The 24,191-nt window shown below is 42.6% G+C and overlaps 1 protein-coding gene across 1 annotated transcript in view; it reads left to right on the plus strand.

Annotated features, from left to right (window-relative positions):
• Positions 1–23,633, plus strand: part of PID1 (phosphotyrosine interaction domain containing 1) — an 85,338-nt gene extending 61,705 nt beyond the window's left edge. The window contains exon 3 of the mRNA XM_085069564.1: positions 21,666–23,633. Coding sequence (XP_084925690.1) covers positions 21,666–22,142 — 477 coding nt within the window. The 3' untranslated portion in view covers positions 22,143–23,633. The remainder of the gene's footprint in view (positions 1–21,665) is intronic.
• Positions 23,634–24,191: the final 558 nt, after the last annotated feature.

Below are 24,191 nucleotides of genomic sequence, written 5' to 3' on the forward strand. Positions count from 1 at the left end.
CTCCCAGCTTTATAAAGTGCTGTTTGCCTGCCCCACCCTAGCTTCGGATTCCTTCTTCATTTAAAATAGGCATAACTGTTTATGTAAAGAAACTTGATTATTTAGGTTTAAAATTTAAATACATACAAGCTTCCTAGTGCTAAGGATTCAAAGTTACCCACTGGTGAGGATGGGCTGCAGGTCCTTCTCCGTGTGTCATGCACAGAGGACATGTTTGTTGCAGCTGCATTTTTTTTGAAGTGAGAGGTGAGAGATTCAGCTTGTAGAGTTGGAGGTTCTCTGCCTCACCAAGGATGTGTTGACTGTCACCAGAGTTTCATGACCCCAGTTTCTATGAGGAATAAAAACGTTCTTATTGTGTGAGGCTGTCATGTCAGTAAAGGCAGAATGACTGTTTCCAAATGCAGTGTGTCCCCAACTTAGACTCTGCCACATGGCTTGACTGGTGTTAGGGAGGTGTCTGCTACAGGAAGAGTGTTTGTATTTGGCCACCGAGTGGCACTCCAGACCCAGCAGTCTAAGAGGGGAAGGGTTTATTTCTGCCATCAGGGCTCAGGGATCGAAAATACAATTATCTGCAAGCGTGTAGACGCCATTGAATCAAATTGGATTGCTGAAGGTTAAATTACTATCTTCAGAAATGTTGTTATAATATCCATCTTGACATTTCATTATCCCAGTACAATATAAATATCAAATTTGATTAGCTGTCAAGCGGCAAGAAAAATAAACCAAAATATTTCCATCATTTTTACTCCAGAAAAATAGTAGGGGGAATCATTAAAAACACTGGGTTGCCAAAGGTAGATTAAAGTTTAAAAATATCCATTGAAAGTGGTATTTGGTTGGGTAGCTAGAATATTTTTGTCCCCAGAAGGTGCCATTATGAAGAGTGTTGGTGTTGAAGGCAGGTGTTCAAGCTACCGCATACATTGCTGGATATAACCTAATTTGGCTTGGGCAGTGGTAGCTTTTTCATCCAGCTTTAGTGATATTTCAATGGTTCATTCCAAGACTTTGAGATTTCACTGTGTTTACAGGGCCAAAACCTCCCAGTAGTTTGACTAAGATTTGTTTTTTAATCATGCAGAATTCAAATAAAACGTCACATTGACCTTCTTGGCAAAACTATTTGTGGATAACTGGCTGTACCCATATTTCTAAATTAAGATACTACAGGCCAGGCAGACCTTTGGTGTGAATCAAATTTGAGTCACCCTGAATTTGAATATGGTGCTTTTTACTGGAATTTAAGCAATGCAATATTTAAAACATTATTCAGTGTCATAACAAGTCATCCATCATACTCTGTGGATCTAGAACTGTTTATAACAATTTTTATTACTGTGAACAGTTTCTAGTTCATGCTATAATTACTATTCAAACTACGTGACATCAACCTAATTCTCTTTTGTGAGATTAATGGGTAATTCCAGCCTACTGTTTTGCATATGTGACTGTGAAGGCAGCTGTTAGAACTTTAGCAATATTTCTGAATAAAAGCACTTGATAGAGCTCTAGTTCCTAATGAAGATGAGATATCTCTGCAACTGAGAAAGAATTATGATTCCCTCTGGAGCTGTGTCTGTCACAGAGCATTGTTAAGTTTAACGACTGTATTTGAACAAGTGGGAAAAGTTGATCTGATGCACTGCAGATCGTTTTCCTGTTTCACATGGTGTCTGCTAGTGCTCAAACAGCCCCAGGAGGGATAAATCACTGTGGTTTCAGTGACATTGTGTGGCTGCAGATTGGCATTGGGCACAGACATCAGCCAGCTTTCTCTAAACAGCCTTTTAAATGTCAGCTTCTTGTGATGGGAGGCCACATCAGACCAGGACTGAAATTTCAGAGTTTCAGCCTTTTTACCTTTTTATTTCTTTTTTTTTTTTCCTGCAAATGTCAATTGTATTTTCTGTTGACTTGATATTTTCAGGAATCTTTGATTCTTTTCAAGTTATGTAAGTTCACCTTGCATGTGACTGTGTCTGTATATTGATACCCAATGGGTGACATTAAATACTCCAGGGATTACTATGCAAAGACTGCAAGAAAAATATCTTCATATCCTTTCTGGTTTGTACTCAAATTGCAAAGAAAGCCATAACTTTCTAGGCTGTTACTTAATAGAGATAAAATTAAACGTCATCTGAAGTTATAACATTTTATAAGGGATTTGTACTACATTATAAGCTGCCTCCTTAATGGCTGATACTAGCAATAATTTTGTAAGTGTGATGTTCCTTTTTCTTGGTAGTGGGACTGTAAGACTGGTTTGACAGCAGTGCAGCACAAATAGACTATCCTCTAAAGGCTTGGGATGGGAAACCATTCTTTGTTTTTATCTTAACAAATGAAGAAAACACTATATTTTCCTTCTAAGTAGCAATGGATTGTCAGGGAAAATGTATGACTAACTTCTCCTAAGTTTCTGTTCTAGAAACTGATTTCCAGTGATGATTTAGGGGTTGAAAGAGGCATTCAGGAAGTTAAGCCAAACATTTTAGAGCCTTTAAGACTCTGTCCATATAACTTGGTGGATTCCTTTACTACTTTATCTTTAGTTTTCATTGCTAGTGTCTGATAGTCACACAGAGAAATGTATATTTACATTTGAACATTCAGCATAGGTTGGTTACAAAATGCTGAACTATTACAGACTTTGATCACTCTGGGTCTACTTAAGAAAGAAACAAGCAAAAGGTCTGATTCTCTGCCCATGACCTGGAAGAGGTGCTCAGACCCCATAATCACCTCTGAAGGCTCAGGTGCTGCTCCATGCCATGTCCTGGTGACTGAGGAGCTCAGCCAGCTGGTGCAGAAAGATGGGACAGCTGTGTGTGAACCCCATCTCTTTCTGGCAGGGGGAGCACCACCCCAGGGTGGCTGTGGGGATGCTCTGACTCCAGTCCAGTTTGGGTGAAGCTGGCAGCAGAATGGGGCGCAAGGGAGGGTGTGGGTGGGTGGGGTTGGCTCCCTGCAGCCATCTCTTCCTGAGTGGTGCTCACTGACCCATGTCATCCTCCTTGACAGGCCAACCCATGGTAGTTAGGATGTTGTCTGGGATGTGGCTGGGAACTGGGAAGGTCACATTCACACCACAGCAGTGCCAGTGCTCTACTGATGGTAGGCACTTTATCTGACTTCTTGGAATTTTCAGATATTGTTTGCTGTCTTAGTATACAATGTCTTTTTCCCTTCTTTCACCTCCTCTCTCAGCCTGGGGATCTCACATGCCTTGCACAATAACTTCTCTGAACTTAGCTCACTAATCTAGCTTGCCCAAACAAGTGTGTCATCTCCTCGTGACCGTGGGCTTTCCTTTCCAGTGGACTTGATCATGCTGGAAGGCTTTATGAGCCAGCAGAATGAATTTTGATCCCATTCAGTTTTGGTGCAATTACACCCATTACAATGGTGCCTGAGCCACATTAAGGACAAGCACAGTATTTATCTTGGTTCTGGTTCTTACTCACCCTATGGCACCATGACTTTGCTTTCATCTCTTATGGGAGATGCTGTACTAGTACCCCACATTTCCCTACGTGACCTTGATGTATTACTGCACTGTGCATCAATGGGGTGTATCAGGCATCTAGTTCTATGTCCTAAACACAGATTTGCTCACTGAAAACACAGTTTATAAGGCCTTTTTTAGTTTTTTGTCAGATCTCTGTGAGCTTCCCAGATTACCATTTCAGTCAGAGTCCTTTAATGTGAGTGACCATGGACAGTGCTGCTGAAGACAGAGGTGAGGGAGTAAATATCTAAAAGGCTTCATCATTAAATACCACGGGTTGCTTCAAATGACAGACATCAGTGTACAGGAGACTGTGCTGGCCACTATATTTCTGCTTCCTGTGCTCTGTGGCAGAGGTTCAAATTGTGTCTGGCTTTTCCACTTCACAAATGCTGGTGATCAGGTGCAGAGCAGGTCCAACTCAAAACAACCTTCCTGTTAGGCAGTGGCTAGGAATAACTTGGGGCAGGGTGAAATACCTCAGATACGAATTCATATAATTACTTGGTATTCCAGCCATGAACCAGAGCCCAGGCTTTGCAGTTGCTTCAAGTCCTTTAACTGGCTGGCTTATCTTGGTTATGACAGATCAAACAAGACCATATCACAGGACTCGAAGTTTTTGGAAAGGTATTACTACTGCTGTTGCTAGAAGAGTTTTTGTTTCCCTCTATGTCGTTTGCTAGCAGGAGTGTGTCTTTCCTCATGAGAGTTTCCAGGGCCCTCAGTTCTGTGCTTGATTTTCTTCTGACTGGCTTTTATGCCTTCCCTTGTTCAAGGGTGTCAAAATTCCATCCCCCTTTAAGCTGTTGCTGTTTTGCATGAAGTCACTCGGGGGGAGCAGGGAAGACCACTGCTGTGCTCTGCTGCCAAAGCACCCAGTGAATCCATGGGCTGACATGGAGCACTGGGAACCCCAAGGTCAGTTCTGCTCTGTGACCTTGCTGAGTTCCTGTGCTCTGTTGCTTTCCTGTTAAACAGTTGGACACCAGTCCACCTTTTTTGGTTTAAAAAACCCACCACAAATCTCACTATTTTCTTAGTAACTTCAAGCTGCTCATCTGTTGGAAAAGAGCTATAGTTCCTTTCAACCAGGAGTTCTCTGTGACTTCAGAATACGAAGTGTTTGGTGTTTTGGCAGTGCTTTGCATGTGATAATGTCCTTCAGGAGTGATTACAGCTTTGTTCATCTGAGAATCATCTGCTGAGAAGTGCATATGTAAGTGGCAGAAACTGTGATTGCATGAGTTTGCATGCCGTATGAGGTTATGTAGTGATAAAGGAGAATGACTGTTCATGTACCTAAGTCAAGGTCTTTGAGTGTTATGAAGGCTGCTCTGTGTGTCTTTACCCATTTATGTGGAAGGATTTGTGTTATTCTTTTGTTGCTTCTTTCAGAATTTTTCAGGCCTTAGATGATTCTGCCATTTGGCAATGTCCAGAGCTTTATCTCCTTTTCCACACTTGCTGAACAGTCTTGGATACAAATTTCTCTTCTTTGATAGTGTGTGTTTACTTAATTTCCTTTCAGAAAAAAAGTAGGTGCCTGAAGGTGGCAGCTTAGTTTCTGGAACTGGAGAAAAACACAAGCAAGATGAAGGCAGCTCTTGCCATTGCATCCTTGATTTAATTAGATTTTGGTTATACCTGACATTATGTTGTGTATAAGTTTTAAGTGTTAGCTGGAAAGTGTGAAGGACATTATGTCTCCTTTGCCTAAAGCATAAAAGGAAAAGAACAAGAAACTCCAGAGCAGTTTGGACTCTACATCAAAGAGCAATGTTTGGTTTCCTGATCTCTTCCAGACAGTTTTTAATACAAGTCCAAACCCAATCTATAAGTAGTAGCCAAAGTGATTTTTGCCTTCTCTTAAGTTCCCTCTAGCTAAAGCTAGCTGTGCTGGTTATGTATTTTTCCAAAGGGCAACAGTCTGCTATAATGGAGAGTAGATTTTGCTTTGGCCTGTGGTACCATGCCGTCATCTTCTTGGACCATCTCCAGGAGAGCACAGGTGGCAGTTCAGCTGGGAACTCACAGCTTCTCTGTTTTTATTAGCCTTTCTGGCTGGTATCCTCTACTGTATGACCCACCCTTGAGATGCACTGGTTTTTTGGATCACTCAATGGAATTTCTTCTGTTCACCTTCTAAAATTTCATCCCAATATCTTAAATTAAAAATGTCTGGGTAAACCTTACAATGTTCCTTCTAGTCATTGGTTTATGATCGCATGAACTACATTTGAGTGACTGTAAGGAGCACAGGAGTATCTTTATGGATCATCCAGGGACATCCACACACTTCCCTGTGATGGGTGTACTCTGGTTTGCAGTCCACCCTTGAAACAGCTGCATATCCCTCCAGAGCTTTCTCCAGGTCATGTCATGGCTCTTTCTCTGTTCCACAGATTTCCAGTCTTCCCTAGATAAAGTTCCCCCTTGCTGCAGTTTCCATAGGTCCCACAATCTGCCTTGGCTCTGTCCCAAGCAGGTGCTGCTCACACCTCCTTCCATCACCTGGCCAGTGCAGTGCTGGGGGGACACTTGTCCATTGCCAGGACTGCACTTTTCTGGGAGCAAAGAAAGGAAGCAGAGCAAATGGCAGGCAGGAAAGAAAGCAGATGCAAGAAAGTAGTGAAGTTTTCTCGCTTCATGTATGCCTGTCCTTTGTGTTTGCTTGTTCTTGGGTGTTTACATAGCCAGAAGCTGCTCTGCAAAGGGCCTGGGTGTGTAAACTGTGCAAAGCCACTGCTGCCCTGTCCCCTGCCATGCTGGGAGACACCTCTCTAATGACACTGTGCTGTGCATGAGGCAGTGTCCCAAGTGCTGCAATTATTGGAAAGCTGTGTCTCTTTCTGCAGGAGTAGCACTCTGAGTGTGGCTGCTGGAGCTCAATTTCTGCTTCTGTTAATTGCACTGCTCCCTCCTAAATTGCCCTTGCAGTTTCCCTCAGTAATACTATCCATCACCTCTTTTAAACCCTGAATCTGGCATATACAGGGACATGTAGGCAGCTGCTGGTTATATTTTAATGATACAGCTTGCTAAATGCTTCTTTAAGAAGGAAAGAGTTATAAATAATTCAATGGAGTTATTTTGTAGTACATATATGTGTATGTTATAGCCTGTTAGAATAGCATAGTGTCACTTTAAGCATGCAGACAGGAAGCTGTCTGTTTGCACTGCTGAACAATTTTGGACTTTAGGAACCTAAGGCTGTGACAGGCATTACGATATGATGCATTAATGCCATTTCTGGGTGTTATGAGTTCATCCCCAGAAGGGCTGTGCTGCAGTTCACCAGTGCATATTGCATGATCTTGCTGCCATGGGAGGGGCTGCCTTGTTTTTGCTGTAGTTGATTTAAATGTGGAGATTTTTATCATCTCTCCAGTGCTTTTGTGAGAAGGGGAGAGGCAATCGTTTTACATCTACTTTTTATAAATTAAATATATGGCCTTGCTAGTGACAAAATATGAGGAAAATTATGATCTATATTGTCTGCTTCAGTACTTGGTTTTTCAGGAGGGGAATAACCTTTATTTTAGCTTTTTCTCCATTGAAAAGAAAAGGTAAACAAGATCCTCCAAAAAAAATCATGTGCTGGCTGCCCTTGCCTGGAGTAAGAAACAGTGCAGGGTTTTTTTTGTTGTTGGGGTCTTTTTCCCCCCATGAGTTTGTTGTAGATGCAGTATGCTTTCTTGTAAATAAGATTCCCTCCCAGGAATAGCTAGGTTGGTCTGTTCAGGTTTGATTTTTGCATACATGGCTTGAACTTTAATGCTGTTTGTGCATTTGCACTGTAATTAAAGAATCTTCTGCTTGGTTTCAGCCCAACAAGAGATACCAATTTGTTTTGATGAGGAGGCAGCAGAGGAAAAGAGTGGAAGGCTAGAGGCAGATAATACGAAACAAACAATATAGTGTGTGGTTGTACTGTAAATACCTATGTTTTCAGCATAAAGTAAATTCTTTCTTACCCAAAATGCTGTTTGCTTTCTACTGTGCTATCATATTTAAGCCCATGCATAATTAAACCTAAAATATATGTCATTTTCTATTTAAAACTATTTAACCAAAATAATAACAGCTTTGGTAGGAAATGAGAGTGTTAGGAGGGGCTTAGCAAAGGCTCTAATCCTTGAGCAAAAGTACAGCCATGTCTCATACCTGGGCTGTATCAGGCCCCCTGGGAACTGGAGCTTCTGCCTGCTTTGGGCTACATGGGGAAAGCCACAGAATTTTAAAGGATGATTAATTCTTTATTTGGTAATGCACACACCAATTTCTCTTGCCAAATTTCTGCCTGCATTTTTAGATACTGAAAGAATGGTCAGCTTTTCTTAAAATGCTTGACACGTGTCACTGTCTGTGCTCTATTGAAAATCTGTCTGTCAATATCTCAGAGCAAAAGGAGAGAGCACTTAAAACCCATGGGCTTTCTTGAAATGCCTGGAAATATTTGGTTCCTATTCTCTGGGGAAGAGAAATCTTCCCCTGTGAGCAGTTTATTCCTGTCCTGGCCACTGCTTTGTCAGTTTGGACACTGCTTCTTTACTCTTCTCCTTTATTCATCCTTTATGTCTGATTCTGGAAAGTGCTGGAGAAAGCATTATGCACTAGTTGGACACTTAGTTTGATATAATCAAGAACTATTAAGGTCCTAAAAGATCTGCTTATTCTATTAAATAATTTTAATAACTGTGTGGAAAATTTTAACTCTAGGATGATGATAAATGAAACTGAGTTTTTGCTTGTTGCAGAGCTGTAAAACCCCTTGTTAATAGAAAATGTTAGAGTAATTGTTTATATAGAAAACAATCATCAGAGTTCTGAGATGTAGTTCTGATATAGTACCATCTATATATTGCAGCCATAGTTAGACATATGTTGATTTTTGTTGGTGAGACCTCCTTGAGCTTGTTTTGCTACAGAATGGCCAGTGCTTCATAGCATGTATTTTGTTCAAGAGAATGTCATAGGCATCCTGTGATGTTTGTCTCTTTAGGAAGCTGTATTCTGTTGTCATGCTGCACAGCCATTTCAGAGTTAGCTGCTTTATCCAGAACTGGCCCTCTGTTCCTGGTTAGGCTAAGCAGCAGCTGGAGTAAAGGTGTCTTAGTGTCAGTGGCAAAGCCCCTGGTGGGCTCTCTGCTCCCTACAGCTTGACATTGTAATCCCAGGGACTGCCAGACTGCAACATGGAAGGTAGACAATAGGATTATGATATTTTTAGCTGCTAGTATTCATTATTGCATAACGATTGTGAATGTGAAGAAAAACAGTGAAGGGTTTCTTTATTTTCCTAAGCAGTTTCTTTTTTCCTTAGATCTCTAAAATTTACTCCAGTTTGTCCTTTGTCACACAGCTCAGCAGGGCTATTCGCTACAGATTTTGTCCCTGCAAAGTCAGCTTCAGGGCCAGTGGAAACTAGGAAAATGAATTTTCTGCCCTTTGTAAACGCCATGACCTCTGCAGTACAGAGAGACGAACTGTGGCTATGAAGGGAGCTCCTAGGAGCTTGCTGTACAACTGGTGTGAATAGTGATCAGTCTGACCTGCAGCCATCTGAATGGGACTGGGGCAAGCTGCTGTAATAGATGACATAAATTGCAGCAGTGATAAGCAGAGCTGTCCCCAGAGAAGAGGACCTTTGCCCCTATCCCCTTCTTTCCTCCAGACAGTCCTCTGCTTTGGAGTGCTGCTTTCCAGGCTCTCCCATCCTAGGTTTGATCTTTCCTTTCATCTTGGCTGAAATTAGCACTATAGAAATCTCCATGTCTTGCTTTTTGCTTCAGGTGGTTAAGGGTTGTATTGCTGGCTGCTTTGTAGGCTCATCACCTTAGAGGTGAAATAAATGCTAAGAAAATGGGTTGGAGGCAGTGCAGCTTTTCTGGGAGGTACTGTGATTAAATTAAGCAGAAGAGGAAAGAGGCTCCCTCTGGGACACTGTAAAAAACCTCCTGATGCTGAGAGAAATTCCCAGGAGATGAGCATCTCTGGAACCCAGATAGCCTGAGTAATACCCAATCCACTCACAGGGGCTAAGGATTGCTTTCAGGTCCTTCTGTGCTGGTTGGAAAAACACTATCTAAATGGAAAGTGATTGTATTGAAGACACAGGCAAGTACTAAATCCATTGTGAAAACAAGACCTTGGAGGCACTGTGAACCATGGCTTTGGAAATGAATTAAAATCTGTATGGCACTGTTGTCTTCCATCATTACACTCTTTGGGACATATTTGTTCCTTTAAAGTCTTTTGTTTAGTCTGCTAGCATCCTGTTGTATTGTTCAGTGGGAAATTTCTGGTTTAGTTGTAATACAGTGTCATAAACCTCAGAGGCAGTGAGGTTGTATTCTTTCTTGTCTGTGTAGAAGCTGTGTTGCTGTGGCCTAGATGCAGAATTTGATAACACAAACAAATTATAAATCAGGCATATTTATCTAAGGGCTCATTTAGCAATAAAAAGAGTTGTTTAACTATATTTTCTTTTTCATAATGTGTTTAGTGCTTTTTATTAAGTTGCAATATGCAAGGTCTGTTTTTCATTGCTGCACTGTAAGAGCTCCATCCCAGTACAGGCACTGTATTTCTTCTTCTCCAGCCTTCAAATAAGACTTTTCCTGGAGATGCTAAAACTTGAGAGAGCTGGAAAAATCTCGAAGGGTTTTGCTAAGTCATGGAACTCATTTCTCATAATGATTCATGAAGGAGATGTAAAAGTAATAACAGAGTATTTTAATCAGAGACTTTGTGGGATGTGGGTACAGTTACATTTATATGGGGGTGATATTTCTGTGTTTCCCTGTACTCTTCAGGGAATGTGTTTCATTTTCAGTGTGTGAATGATAGCAGAAGGAGCAAGTACTGCCATTTCTGGGAGTCTCTGTGGTTTGTTTTGTAATTTTTTTCTCTTTTTTGAATGGTACTGGTCTTACAGCACTTGGGGGAGGAAGAATTGAAGCAATTTTATTATCATTACTTCTGTTCTTCCTGCTATGCAGACCTGACACATCCCTTGAAATACAGCCCAAATTTGTAGTCATCTTCAGTGGTTCCTGACGCTGGCCCCGTTCCCTTTTGCTCTTAATTTCAGGTGTTGTCAAGCTGTGCCAGGAAACAAGTGCAGTTGAGATTTTTGGTCTCCAGAACTGAATGTCTTAGTAACAGAGGCTTTGTTCAATTTTATTACTTGGCATCTTCTTTTGAAAGGAAGAACTAAAGGGGAAGCACCAGGATCTCCTGGGGAATGCACAAAGAAGGGAACCTTGAGGATGGATACCCATAAAAGATAGTGAAAAACATACATTCTGCATGGCTTTCTGGGAGTACTTCAGTGTCCAAAGTCTTGGGAGAGTATGTAAAATTCATGTGCCTCAGTGGAAAAGGTGGCCAAAGTATGTAACTGTTTCCCTACTCCCTCTTTGCAGTGCTCCATGAGGTACAACTGAAGTTTTTGTAGGACTAGTGCCAAAGTGAACTTTCTGTGGGTTGCAAAGGAAGGGGAACAAAGTAAAAGCAAACAGTCTGCTCCCCTGTGTGTCCATGGGCTCCTTCCTTCTGCTGTGAGACAACAGCTGTGAGAAGCCCAGGACTAAAAAGCTTTCTGAAACATGATGAGGTGCTCAGTCAGATTTCCATGTTAGGTTTCAACCTCATGTAAATAAAGGATGTGTAGTGAAAAAGGTTTGTGTGTGCTTTAAACATAAACATAAAGGTAGGTGTCTATTTGCAGGGAGATTGTGGTCATGCAAACTTATGCCACATTCTCCTGGCAGAAGAGAGGTTCCCAGTGTGAAGGTTTTGAGGTAGCAGGGGAAAGGTTTTGGAGGGACTTTGTGTGAAGGAAACTTCAAGTAATTGCAGTAGTGGCTACCAGAGTGGGTTGGGTTTCTCCTCACTTTCCTGGCTGCCTCCACATCTCTCCTTGCCCTGTGAAGACTCCTGAAGGACAATGGGAAATGAACTGGCTTATTCAAGAATTAATTTCAACCCAGTGGTAACTGGGTACAGAGAGAGGATATTATGTGAGGCAATGGAAGGAGACAAAGGAGGGAAGTGATCTAAATAGCAACATAAAGAAAATATTTGGGAATAAAAGTAATCATCGACTTGTACAATGGGGTGTCCAGCAGCCCTGCTGAGGTTGTGTGTGATGGATGTATTTATTCATTCAGTTATGTCTTGCACTACAACATTTTTAAATTGCTACTAGAATGAAATTGATTTCTTCAGTTTTAAATAGTGCAGCTTAAATCTTCCACTCACACCAGGACCGAAGAGTCTCTGACTGCAAGCTCACTGCAGTTTGCCAGTTCCACTTGATTTCATTTCAGATTCATCCCTGCAAGCCAAACCACAAAAAGAGCTTCCTGTCCAGTGGGGAATGAAATGCAAGAGGTGATCCTTTTGTTGCTAATGGGAGGCTGCAGGGAGCAGAGCTGGCTCTTGCTGAGGTTGTGTTTGGGCTTGGTTAACAATTTTACCAGTGAGGCAGAGACTCCTGGTCACTGGATGTGGGTTAGATGCTCTTAGGTCTAACTGAGAGCAGGAGTTTAATACCTGGGGTAATTTATAAAGAGGCTTGCTGAGCAGCAGCCTGATGTAATGAGAGGTGAAAAGCTTGGATCATTGTGTTTCCCAGGGCTGTTGTCCTGAAGGAGAGGTTGGCTTGCTGCCTTATTTACCCCACACTGGCTGTTTGGCCTGTGGACTCAGCAGGCTTTTTCTTGTTGGCTTTTGTTCCTCTCAGAGCTTATAAATTAAGCCATCAAGTGAAATTTTTTTCTCTTCCAATACATTTATTTACTAAATCTTGAACTTGCCAATTGCTGATGTGTTTCCCTGTGTCCTCCTCAGGCAGGGTGTGTTAGGGCTGGTGATGGGGCTGATCCCATGGGGGAAGGAGAGTTCCACTCCCGTGGGCTTTCTGCAGAGGTTTTTGTCTTCTGCTCCTCTTCCCAAGTGCCATCAGTGAGAGGCTGGCAGAGCTCTACTCAGGGAAGATGAGAGGTTTATTTGGCAATGAAGAAGGGCTCTGGGATTTCTGTGTGCTTTTGGGTGTCTCACTCAGAGCTTGGACAGGATCTCAGGGATGTGCCCTGCACTTTGATGCCCATCATCTGCAGTTCCTGGAGTGTTTGTCTTGCATAGCATTTGAGAAAGTGAGAGGTTCTTCATGGGTGAGCTCTGCCCTCAGAAAAGCCCCATTTCCAAGATGCTGCCCTGAACTGGACATTGGGACACCCACCCTGGACCACAGTAACTCACCTGTGCTACCTGCTGCCATGATAAAGGGCTTTCCTAGGCTACCTCAAAAGCAGCAGCACTGAAATTGGTATTATGTTTTTCTTTCTACTGGCGAAGAGCATTTTTCAAGAAAAGGTATTTTCAAAGTGCCCCAACGTTTCCTTCTCCGTCACTTGCTACAGCTACTGAGAAGCATGGAGGCTGTATAACCTGGAAGAACAATGATGGACTAAAATAATCAGAACTCTTGTGTCCTTCAAAGGCATTTAGTTGGGGAATTATATCCAAAGTGACTATTCTGTGCTATTACTTAATGCCTTACTTGTGTGGTGAACCCTTCCTGGGGGAAGCTAAGGCAGGACCTGCTGCATGGTCACAGCTGAGAAACACATGGGAAAATAAAGGCACCTGCAAAGGGCTGCTGTGAGCATGGCTGTGGAGACAGATGGACAGAGCAGCTGCTGCCCAGCAGTTGTTTTTCCTTAGGAGTTCCAAAGATGTAAAGAGTCAAATGCATTTCTTGCTGGGCTTGTTTATTATTTTTGTTTTCAAGGGGGAATTGCAGCATTGTTTTAAGACTTAAGTTCAGCTTCGGTCCCACAAAAGGAGTCATATGCTGGCTGTTGACTTAACTGCTGAAGAGGTGCTGATGCTTCCAGCTTTTTCTGGAGCTACTCTTTGATTCCTTGGAATAAATCAGACATTAACTCCTGATCTCTTTTTTTTGCCCTCCTGTGTTGGTTTTACTTAGCCTGGTTTTTGGTAGTGGTGGGGGGCCACAAAGATATCTTCTGTGAGAAGCTTCTAGAAGCTTCCACCATGTCCAGCAGAGCCAATCCCTTATGGCTCTGAAACTGATGGACATGCTGCTGGTCAAGGCTGGGCCAATTAGCAATGTTGGTTATGCCTCTGTGATAACACATTTAAAAAGAAAGCAAAATAAAGGAGGAGACAGTTTTTTCCTAGCCAGAGAAGAGGAGGAGGTAAGAACATGTGGGGGAAACAACATGGAGACACCAAGGTCAGTGGAGAAGGAGGGGCAGGAGGTGCTCCAGGTGCCAGAGCTGAATTTCCTCTGCAGGCTGTGGTGATGACCATGGTGGAGCAGCTGTGCCCCTGCAGCCCATGGGGTCCACAGGGAATGCAGAGATCACCCACAGCCTGTGGGGAGGTGCTCACGCCAGAGCGGGTGGATGCCTGGAGGAGGCTGTGATCCCATGGGGGACCCCATGGAGAGAGGGCACCCTGCTTCCAGGCTGGAGCAGCCTGGCCTTCCTGCACCCTGTGGATGAGTGACCCACGCCACAGCAGTTTTGGGAGGACTGTCTGCCCCTGGGAGGAACTCATGCTGTAGCAGTTCTGGGAGGACTGCTGCTCAAGAGAGTGAACCCACGCTGGAGAAATTCATGGAAAACTGTCTCCTGTGGAAGGGACACCACAGTGCAGCAGGGGAAGGACTCCTCTCCCTGAGCAGGGGAAGAAGATCTTGGGGACGAACTGACCAAACCCCACATGCCCCATTCCCTGCGCTGTCAGTGGGAAGGAGGGAGGGGTTGGGGCAAAGAACAGTGTTTTAAGGATTTATTTTAGGTCTCATTATCCTCCTCTGATTCTGTTAGTAATAAATTCACTTTGTAACTCTAAGTTGAGCCTGTGTTGCCCTTGGAGTGTTTTTCACCTGGTCCTTATCTTGACCCATGACCCCTTTGTTTAATTTTTTTTCTTCTCCTCTGCCTAGCTGTGGCAGGGGAGAGGGAATGAGCAGCTGTTGTGGGTGCCTGGAGTTTGGCCAGTGTCAAACCACAACACCTCCGAATACAGTGGGGAGCCAGCAGAGTTGATGGTTATTTTCCATTAAGCATTAGCCTAGTGCAGTCTGTTCTCCCTCTGAATTTTGTCTCAAAAATAAAACAGTTCTTCACATATTTCTGTAAGCCACATTACTGGATTTACAGGGTATTTCTGTGTGCTGATGAGCCCTGCCATTCCCACAAAGACCCTCGTGTTTGTGCTGCGAGGCTTTGGCTGGACACAGGCAGTCTGGGTGAGGAAGCAGTGACAGGCAGAAGGAAACTGTGCAGCCTTTTTACTTGACTGAGTTATTTTTTTGAGTCTTAAGCAAATGTTGCTTGAATGCAGTTCATGGTATTTGCTCAGTGATCCAGTGGAATGTCTGGGATATTTTTGTTTTTACTTCAGAGCCAAAAAGCAGCTTTTGGCTCTAAATCTCAAGTTGCCAGCCTGAGGCTGAGTCACTGTGCTTTAGGGCGAGGAGAGCTGAGCTGGTGTGGTGAGACAGGCACCCTGTCCAGCACAGAGCACTCCCACTGTGCCTGGAGCTGGATGTGTTAATTAAAGATGTGGAAAATTACTCCACAGCTGAATCTGCTTTTACTGACATGAAAGCTATGCCAGAATTTACCAAGCTGTCGGGCAGCATGCTGCAGGCTTGTCCCACTCGTATCCCAGCTCTGCTGTGGACTAAAAAAAACCATTTCAGCACTCAAATCTGTGGCCCTTTGGTGAGCCCTGACTCCCCCACCCACTCAGCTTGGAGGTGCCACTGTGGGCTTTGTGCACACTGTCATTGCAGTGAAGTTGAGCACAGGTTTCCTGAGTAGCAGCTTCTTGCAGAGTTTTACAGACCTTGTAATGATGTGGAGATGAAGCTTGCTGTGCCCTGGCCTCAACAATATGTGTCTGGAGTCTAGATGAAACTTGAACTTTCTCATCCTGCATCTGCTTTTGTATTGCAGACCCAAGGAGCATCTCCCTGTATGTGTTCCTGCAGAAATTTTAAACAAGACATGCACACGTCCTCCCAAACCTGCTTTGGCTGCTCTTCTTCAAATCTCCTCTGTATTCCTCTTAAACACTTGTGCAAGTTTACTTGATCTTTAGGCTGCTGGCTCTTGCTTGGCTGGGACAAACTGACAAAATCCAGGCACTGGAACAGGTTTTCCAGGGAGGTGGAGGAGTCACCATCCCTGGTGGTGTTTGAGAAGTGTCTGGATCTGGGGCTGGGTGATGTGGTTCAGTGGCTCAGAGGTTACAGTGGTGGTGCTGAGTGGATGGTTGGACTGAATGATCTTAAAGGTCTCTTCTAACCCTGATGTTTCCATTATTCTATGATGGTTTACTTGCTGACTGGAGGGTCTATACTTGTGCATCTTAACACAGACCCTTCTGGTCACTTTCTTCTTTGCCACGTATCCTGAAGGTGCCACAGGAGAAATTCTGTTTTCAGGAAGAAAATGTCTCACTACCTCTGTGTGCCTCACCTTTAAGAGAGAAATGCCTTACTGTCTTGATCAAATATAATTACTTGCAACTAGACCAAATTTGAGGCTGAAGGAATGTTTATTTTAAAACACCGATCAACAAAAGAGACAGTCATCTACTACTAAGATTTGAACAAGATTCAAGATCCTCCAGGGCATGCTCTGGTGACTGCAAATATGCAGAGTAAATACCTGCTGGCTCAAGGTCAGTGCTCTATTTTGAAAATTTTTTCATTTTCTGTGTTAATTTTGTTGACTAAGACCCTCCTTATCTGGTACAGAAGAAATACTTATGTAAAGAAATAACCAAGGAGTTAATTTTACATATGGTCTTTTGATCATGGTCTTGAACAGCGAGAGAGCCCAGAGTCCTGTGAGCATATGTGTTCCTGTGCCAAGCTCCTGTGCCAAGAGAGCATCTGTCCTCCTCTAATGTAGTAATTATGGGTCTTTACAGCTTGGATCTGCTTTCTTGGAGCAATGATAGTCTATGGCCTGGGGATAGGGAACAGAAGGAGAAAAAGTCATTTGACTGCCTAACTTTAGGTGCCCAGGTGAGGCTTGTGAGGTAGGAGCAGTATGGACATCTGGTCCATTGGGGAGTCATATGAGGGCAGATTGACACATGCAGGAGCTGAGCTGCTCTTTATCTCCTGAGAACTGCAAGTGGGAAATATGAGGTCAATGATAAAGGAGCTGGGTATGGAAAGGAAAAACCCCTTATTACTTCTGACAACTGATGCTGTGCTAGAAGTGTAAATGTCTATGGCAGCTGCTCTACTGGTCTTTTCGAAGTTGCCAAGCTGTTGAACATAGTTATTTAAAGACATTTTCACTATACATTGTTTTTCTGAAGGGGCTGAAAACAACAATGTCAAAATACTCAGATGTTTCTGTGTTTCCAGGAGAGTGCATGAAAAATGACATCAATTATTCTTCATGTCCTTTGACATGAGATGTCTCCATGTGTCACATGGGTGTAGCTGCATTACAAAAGGGCAAAGGCACAGCATTTTTCAGTTCAGAACAGCTTTGTCAGATACTGACACTGGTGTTGGCAAATCTCTGGGGTGAAATAAGGAGCTCTTCAGAACATCTCAGCTTTTATGAAAGGTTTGAATGTTTGCAAGCATAGAAGTGCTGAAGCCTCAAGTATATTTTATGTCATGGTTGGTGACAGTGGCTTGCCAGAGGGTGAAATTTGCCCCTCTGAAAGAGAAAGGCTGGAACAAACGTGGATAATTTTTAACATGCACAAGAAATTTTTGTGAGGTGTATGTATCTTCCAAAAATTGGGGGGACAGATAGAACACAATAACCAAAGGACTGAAAGTACCATAAATAGATATACTCTTACCCCAGTAGAAGATATGATAGGAAATGCCTTCACTGCTTAAGGTTAACAAAGTGGCATTGAGCTGCATTTGCATTACTTTTCTCACTTAAAATACAGTGTCAAATACAGTGTAAAGGCTGCAATGGCTTGACCATAATTTACTTGTTACAACCAACCTGTAGCTACTCTGCCTTGTAATGAGGCTAGAATCATAGAATCATGGAATCAGAGAATCATTAAGGTTGGAAAAGGCCTCCAAGATCATTGAATCCAACCTTTGACCAAACACCACCTTGTCAACTAAACCATAGCATTACGTGCCACAACCAGCTGTTAGAGCTCCAGGCATGGTGACTCTGCAGCTTCCCTGGGCAGCTCGTTCCAGTGCTAGACAACCCTAGAGGGAAGGGAATAAAGCTCCTGGCCTCACTGTGTGTAGGGTGACATTTGCTATAGGACATGCCACAGTTGCACAAATAAGTAATTTGCCTGGACTGGTGTTTGCTGTCAAGTGACTTGCAGAGTTTCAGAGGAAGCAAAAACATTATTCAGTCCTGGTGAACTCTTGCTGGTGGTCAGAGCTGTAATATCACAGATGTGGCTTTTAGCCTGCACTGTGGCTTTGCCTGTCCTTGTCAACCATCACTCTCTAGTCAGTGAAGCTGTGCAGCTGATTCTGTTCAGGCATTGCTTCACTTGCAACAATACCTGTAACAACATCACCACTGCTACTACTACTACTACTGTCTTTCTGTGCCCTTCACATCTGGTTCTTATGAGTATTAATGATGAAATTCTGTTCTGGTTTTGGTTTTTTTTTTTGTTTTTTTTTAATAATACCTGCTGGCTTCACACGGATGAGATATCAATGATTTTAATGGGAATGACTACCAGCAGGAATTTTTGCTTCAAAATAGCTTTCTTTTCCTTCTGATAATGAAATGAATGATCTGTTCTTTGAGCTTTGGTTCTCAGACTTGGAAATTGAAAAGGAAGATGGTTGTACTATAATAGCTTCACTGTAATGATGTGTGTGATCAGCGATTTCTGGGCATTTAAACAAAGCTGGGTATGCTGTGAGATGTGTTGAGGTAGGAGCTGAAATGCAGGGAGCAGTGCTTGTGGAATAACCTTGTAACTCTGAGCTCAGGGAGAAGTGCCTTTTTGTGGGTCAAACAGTGGAGGTGTCTCACCAGCTCTGTATCCCTGTTCTGTTTTAGCAGGGGACCATGATGTGAAGAAATGTTAGACATCTGTCTTCCCCAAGAGCTTCAGTGATGCTACTCTTGTGAAATGCTTGTATCTCAACTGGGAAGAAAAATGATCATGGATTTAAAAAAGCAAAAAATAACAGCACAGTGCTGGAGAGATGCTAAAGTAGAGGCTTTGTTTATTCTCTCCTGTGGACTCCTTATTGTAATGTCTAAGCACCTTATAAATATTTATATATGTGTCCTCAAAGGAAAATGAAATTTATATAACGGAGGTTCAAAGCGATGTTAAAAGAATCAACTTTCCAAAGGTTCCTACACAGTTATAACCTGACAGAACTGGGACACTAAATCAGACCAGTACATCCCATTTTGGTAAACAAGCCAGTATCCCATCCTTATTAGTTATTTTGCATTGGCTGCTTACAGAGTAATTCACTGCTTTTCTTCCTAAAATACAACTATGTTATTTTAAGGAACTCCATTATTATTTGTAACTTCACTCTTGGGCAGGCCACACATGGACTGATGGCCAACAGGGGGTTGCAGTTAGTGGCTGTGGAGGAGCAGAGGAGAACATTAAATTTAATTTATGCTGCCATGTGACAGCTTACTCTGATCTTGCTCCTCAGCTGCTGGAGGTGTCTGAGCATCACTTGGGAATTGCTGATGCTCAGAAGCTGATGCTGTGTGCTGTGAGCACAGAGCTCAGCAACACTGGCTGCCTGGGATGTAGTAACCTTTGCTTTCCTCCCCTCTCCCCATCCTCCTGCTGCTGCTCAGGGCAGCTCATGAGCTGTCAGCAGCTTCCTCTGTAGGACAAGCTGGGAATGAAGCAATTCCCCACATCTCCCATTGTGCACTCATGGGAGATGCTGATTTCTGTGGTCTCCAGGTGACTCGGGTCTCCTAACAGCAACTGGGGGACAAAATATTACAGTGGTGGCAACTCTCCCGTGCAGCCAGGGCTTCAAATCTGTATTTGGGCAGTGACAAAGTGCATAAGCAAGAGGCTATTTCGCTGTTTCTCAGGGTTTAAAGTCTTTGTGCAAATCTCTTTGAAGTTATTGAAGAACTTCTGGTGCTCCAATGGACTTTGAATTTGACCCCAGATGTCAGTTTACAGTGTTTGTCTTTTGTTAGCTGACTTCTGAGTATGAAACAGTGCTGAGTGAACCTTTGGAGAATGCATTGAATGTGCAAATTTGCACAATGATGTTGCTCTGTTCAAAGCAGTATGACTGTGGCTATATGTTGAAATACCCCCCAGGATGCTGCAGACACATTCCTCTTTGGTCCTGTATGTGCTGTTTGTATGTGTTTAGTTGGCACTGTGAGCTCTGAGGTTTTCTTTTAAGTTTTTCTACAGTACTTTAGGGAACTCAACTCTCATCACTAATAAAATAAAATAAGGCAAAACACTGGTAGGTCGTGCCTTGTTAACTGTTGTAGCTGTTGTGCTTCCCACTGTTCCAAAAAAAATATAAAGCTTTATAAGATTCAACATATTCCCAGTGCAAATCATGAATATTTATAGGCAAAGAATAAGACTTCCCATTTTGAAATGTCAGTGCTATGAAATTGCTTTTTTGGCAGGCATGATTAAGCCACACAGACTTCCAATAAAGTTTTGTAAGCTTTTTCCTTAATTATGGCTTAATTTAGGTCTCTGAGTTTAACAAAATGTATGAAGCTTGCAGCAAAATATTTTTCTTGTGGAAAATTTTGTTTGCATGGATTACAAATCCTGTATTTCTTGTGGTTAGGATTTTTTAAATGTGCTTAAAAGTGGAAATTCCATGTTTTTTCTTTACATTTCTTAACACATTTACAACATAAAAATAACATACACAGTGTGTTTAAATCAGAATTTTGAAGAAATTAGTTTGAAAAGTGCATGTGATTACTTTTTCCTCCAAATGCCTTGAGTAAAATGTAGAGGAGGTTATAAGACATCAAGCAAGAGGTTACAAAGTCTGTCTCAAGCAGTTACTGCTGCAACAGATAAATGAGAAGCAGTTTTGCTTTCATATAGTTGTTCTTAAATGCACCATCCTGACAACAGCAATAAATAGAATAATCTGCATAATTGTATTTGTGTGGCATTGACCTGTCTTTTCTAGAGAAAATCCCTTTTCCCAGATAAAATAATCTCCCATTCAGCTGTAAGTGGAAGGAAGCCTCATTAGTAGCTGCACAGATTTAAGGGGATGTTTCTGCACAGGTTTAATACAGAATTTTGATTTGGACCTCCTAGTGAATTTGATATTTGGTGAAAAAAATACAGTAAAGGCACTAAAACCACCTTGTTTTCCTGTGCTGAAGGATAACAGGCTATTTACTCAAAAGGACTAGGCAGAAAAGCAGAGAGATGATGTGATTAAACTAAGGTAGATTTATTACTAGATTTTTTAACAGCATACTTTCTTAAATTGATGTAATAAATGTCTCAGCCCTGCAAAGTTTGGAACAGCTTTGAGCTATTCCTGGTTTAAAACTTAAGTAGAAATAGCAGAAGTGGTGGAAAACCAGGATCATTTTGGACAAGAAACATTCAAACTGTTTAAAATTCTCTGCTGTGATCATGCTTTTTTGACCCCTTGCAGCCTTGCATTATCAAACTGAGAATGTCTCCCATCTCCCTAATGCAAATGTTTGAAATATGATACAAATAAATCATCTGAATAAAGTAGGAAGGAGAAAAAGGGGTTTGCATCACAGCTACCTGGGACCTGCTCCAGTGGCTCTTGCAGTTGCTAAAAATGAGCTTAGGGGTAGTCATGGACTCTGAAGCTGGGCTTTCTAGGGGAGGTGAAGAAAGTGGAATGCCATGAAAGTCAGACACTGGGTGTTTTTAATCTCTGGGTGTGAATGGTGAAGTCAGCATCCGAAAAAGCAAATATTTGAAAAGCAGTTTGAAAACTGTTTTACTGAAAGTGATGGGGAAACCAGGGAGTTTGTGGGGGGAGGTGTGTGCTTTAATTTCCAGATGAAACTCCCTGGGATGGCTGAAGGTTACACAGGAGCCTGCCCTCTGTTTTTTCACATATCTTTGCTCTTCTTTGCAGGTTACATATTTGGGTAAGGTTTCCACAACAGGGATGCAATTTTTGTCAGGCTGCACAGAAAAACCAGTCATTGAATTGTGGAAGAAGCACACGCTCACCAGGGAGGATGTTTACCCAGCTAATGCCCTTCTGGAAATTCGCCCTTTCCAAGTCTGGCTGCATCATCTGGACCTCAAAGGCGAGGCGACAGTCCACATGGATACCTTTCAGGTCGCACGCATCGCCTACTGCACTGCTGACCACAACGTCAGCCCAAACATCTTCGCTTGGGTCTATCGGGAGATCAACGACGACCTGTCCTACCAGATGGACTGCCATGCTGTGGAGTGTGAGAGCAAGCTGGAGGCCAAGAAGCTGGCCCATGCCATGATGGAGGCCTTTAAGAAGACTTTTCACAGCATGAAAAGCGATGGCCGGATCCACAGGAACAGCTCGTCGGAGGAAGTGTCTCACGAGTTTGAGTCTGATGATGGCTGACTGAACTCACTCACGGTTCAGCAAAGGCAGAAACGGCTTAGGGAATGAGAGCTGATAGATGAATAAGCAACAATTGATACTGGGGAATGAAAGGACTGCCAAACATTTGTCTGACCAGCTTTTTAAATCAAAAGAGCAATTTGGTACCTACATATATGCATCATTAAAGTAATTGCATTACATTGAGATCTGCTGCTGTTGTAAAAGTGAGAAAAAAATCTCCCTCCCCTGTCTCTGTTACCCACCCATCACTGTCCCTTTCTTGTCTCTGTAGTTCAGGTGCATACCATGAAGTGCTGTCATTCCTGTTTGTCTTATGAGACTGGTCAGACAATTTTATTAGTTGCTTCTCTGGCATTCCTAGCTGCGGGCTGATGCTGATGCACAAGAGCAAGTAGACCTGAAAAGCTCTAATGGTTCCTGAAGAATCTTTCTCCATGATCCATCACACAAGTCCTTTGACCGTACATAGGCTAAGACAGCCATACATAGCCTTTTAGACTAATGGCCTGGCATTCTGCAGTTAATTCACATTTCACAGATAAAAAAATGAAAGATGCTTGTATGTACACATTATATCATATGCTATCCTTTATTTTATTCATTGTACCTATTTTCTTAATATACCTGCTGCCACGTCTTTCACCCAACACCAGTAGTTGCAGTTCCAGACTATGTACTGCAGGATACCAAAAAGGGGTGGGCAAAACCACTCCCCAGTGGCTGGGGGCTCAGCGAGCCAGCACTGCTGTGTGTGCATTGCCCTACCCTGATGAGCTCCACAGGAGGGGGGTCACTGGAAGAGTTGAGGGACACTTGGGTGTGTCAGTGTTTGAACTGTGACTTCTCATCAACCTCAGGTGTGCCGTGATGTGAGCGCGGTGGGCACGGCTCTGTGTCCCTGCTCTCTGCAGTGCTGGGCGAGCAGCCCTGCTGGGATGGAGCTGGCAGTGTCTCACCACACAGGGCTGCCTCACTGCAAAGATCAAAGGAAATGGTCCCTTAGGAGTCAGGTGTGAACATCTGTTCTGGTTGAGAACCTCATGTTAAGATTCCTGTATCTTTCCTTGTTCACAGATATACAGTCATGCCTTTCTTAAATGCAGATGTTTAATAAAACTCAAATAAAGGAAAAACTTGTTTCACTTGATATTTTTTAAGGCTGAGAGCAGATCAATAGTTTGCAAGTAATGCTGCTCGTTTGTACAATTTTGTTTGTAATTATGGTAATGTTAGGGGCACTAGGGCACCTTACAGAAGCCTTAAAAGAAAGCTAATCCAAGCAGATAGCACTGTGTCTGTGTTTTGTGTCTCTGTGTTTGTATGTGAGAGTGTATGTGCGAGTCCAGTGGTAAAGCATGTAGATGAGCATGGAGATGTATTGAGGAGGGCCCACACCTCTTGAAAATATGCTTGTTGCTTTACAATGTATGTAAACTGTTCTCCAGCATAATGCATTCATACTTTAATAAAAAAAAGTTTTGAGTTAAACCTTGTTAGCTTTATTCCAATGTAAAATCTTTGATTTTATGTGTGTGGGGTCTGTGTTCATTTCCTTTAGTGGAACAAAAATGTTAATTTATTTCCTTTTAATTATTACATCCGTCTTCATTAGAATTGCTATTAACATTTTAAAACTGGATTCTTCTCCCAGGTAAGAAGCAACAGGACAAGAGGCAATGGCCTCAGGTTATGCCAGGAGAGGTTTAGATTGGCTATTGAGAAAGGGTTGTGAAGCACTGGAACAGCCTGCCCAAGGAAGTGGTGAAGCCACCATACCTGGAAGTATTTAAAGGATGTGCAGGTTTGGCACTTGGGGACATGATTTAGGGGTGGGCTTGGAAGTGCTGAGTTAACATTTGGGCTCAGTGATCTTAAAGATCTTTTCCAACCTTAACAATTCTATTATTCTATGATATTTTTTAAAATTATGATCTTTTCTCTAACATGCTGGGACCTGCTGAAAATACAGTCTCCCTAAGTCACCTGCCAGTGTGGGTTGAGCAAAGAATACCTTTGTTGGGATTTTTGCTGTTGTCTTTTCATTTT

The sequence above is a fragment of the Lichenostomus cassidix genome, chromosome 9 (genome assembly GCF_008360975.1).
Source record: "Lichenostomus cassidix isolate B80296 chromosome 9, HeHo_3.0, whole genome shotgun sequence".
In the NCBI taxonomy this organism is placed as follows: domain Eukaryota; kingdom Metazoa; phylum Chordata; class Aves; order Passeriformes; family Meliphagidae; genus Lichenostomus; species Lichenostomus cassidix.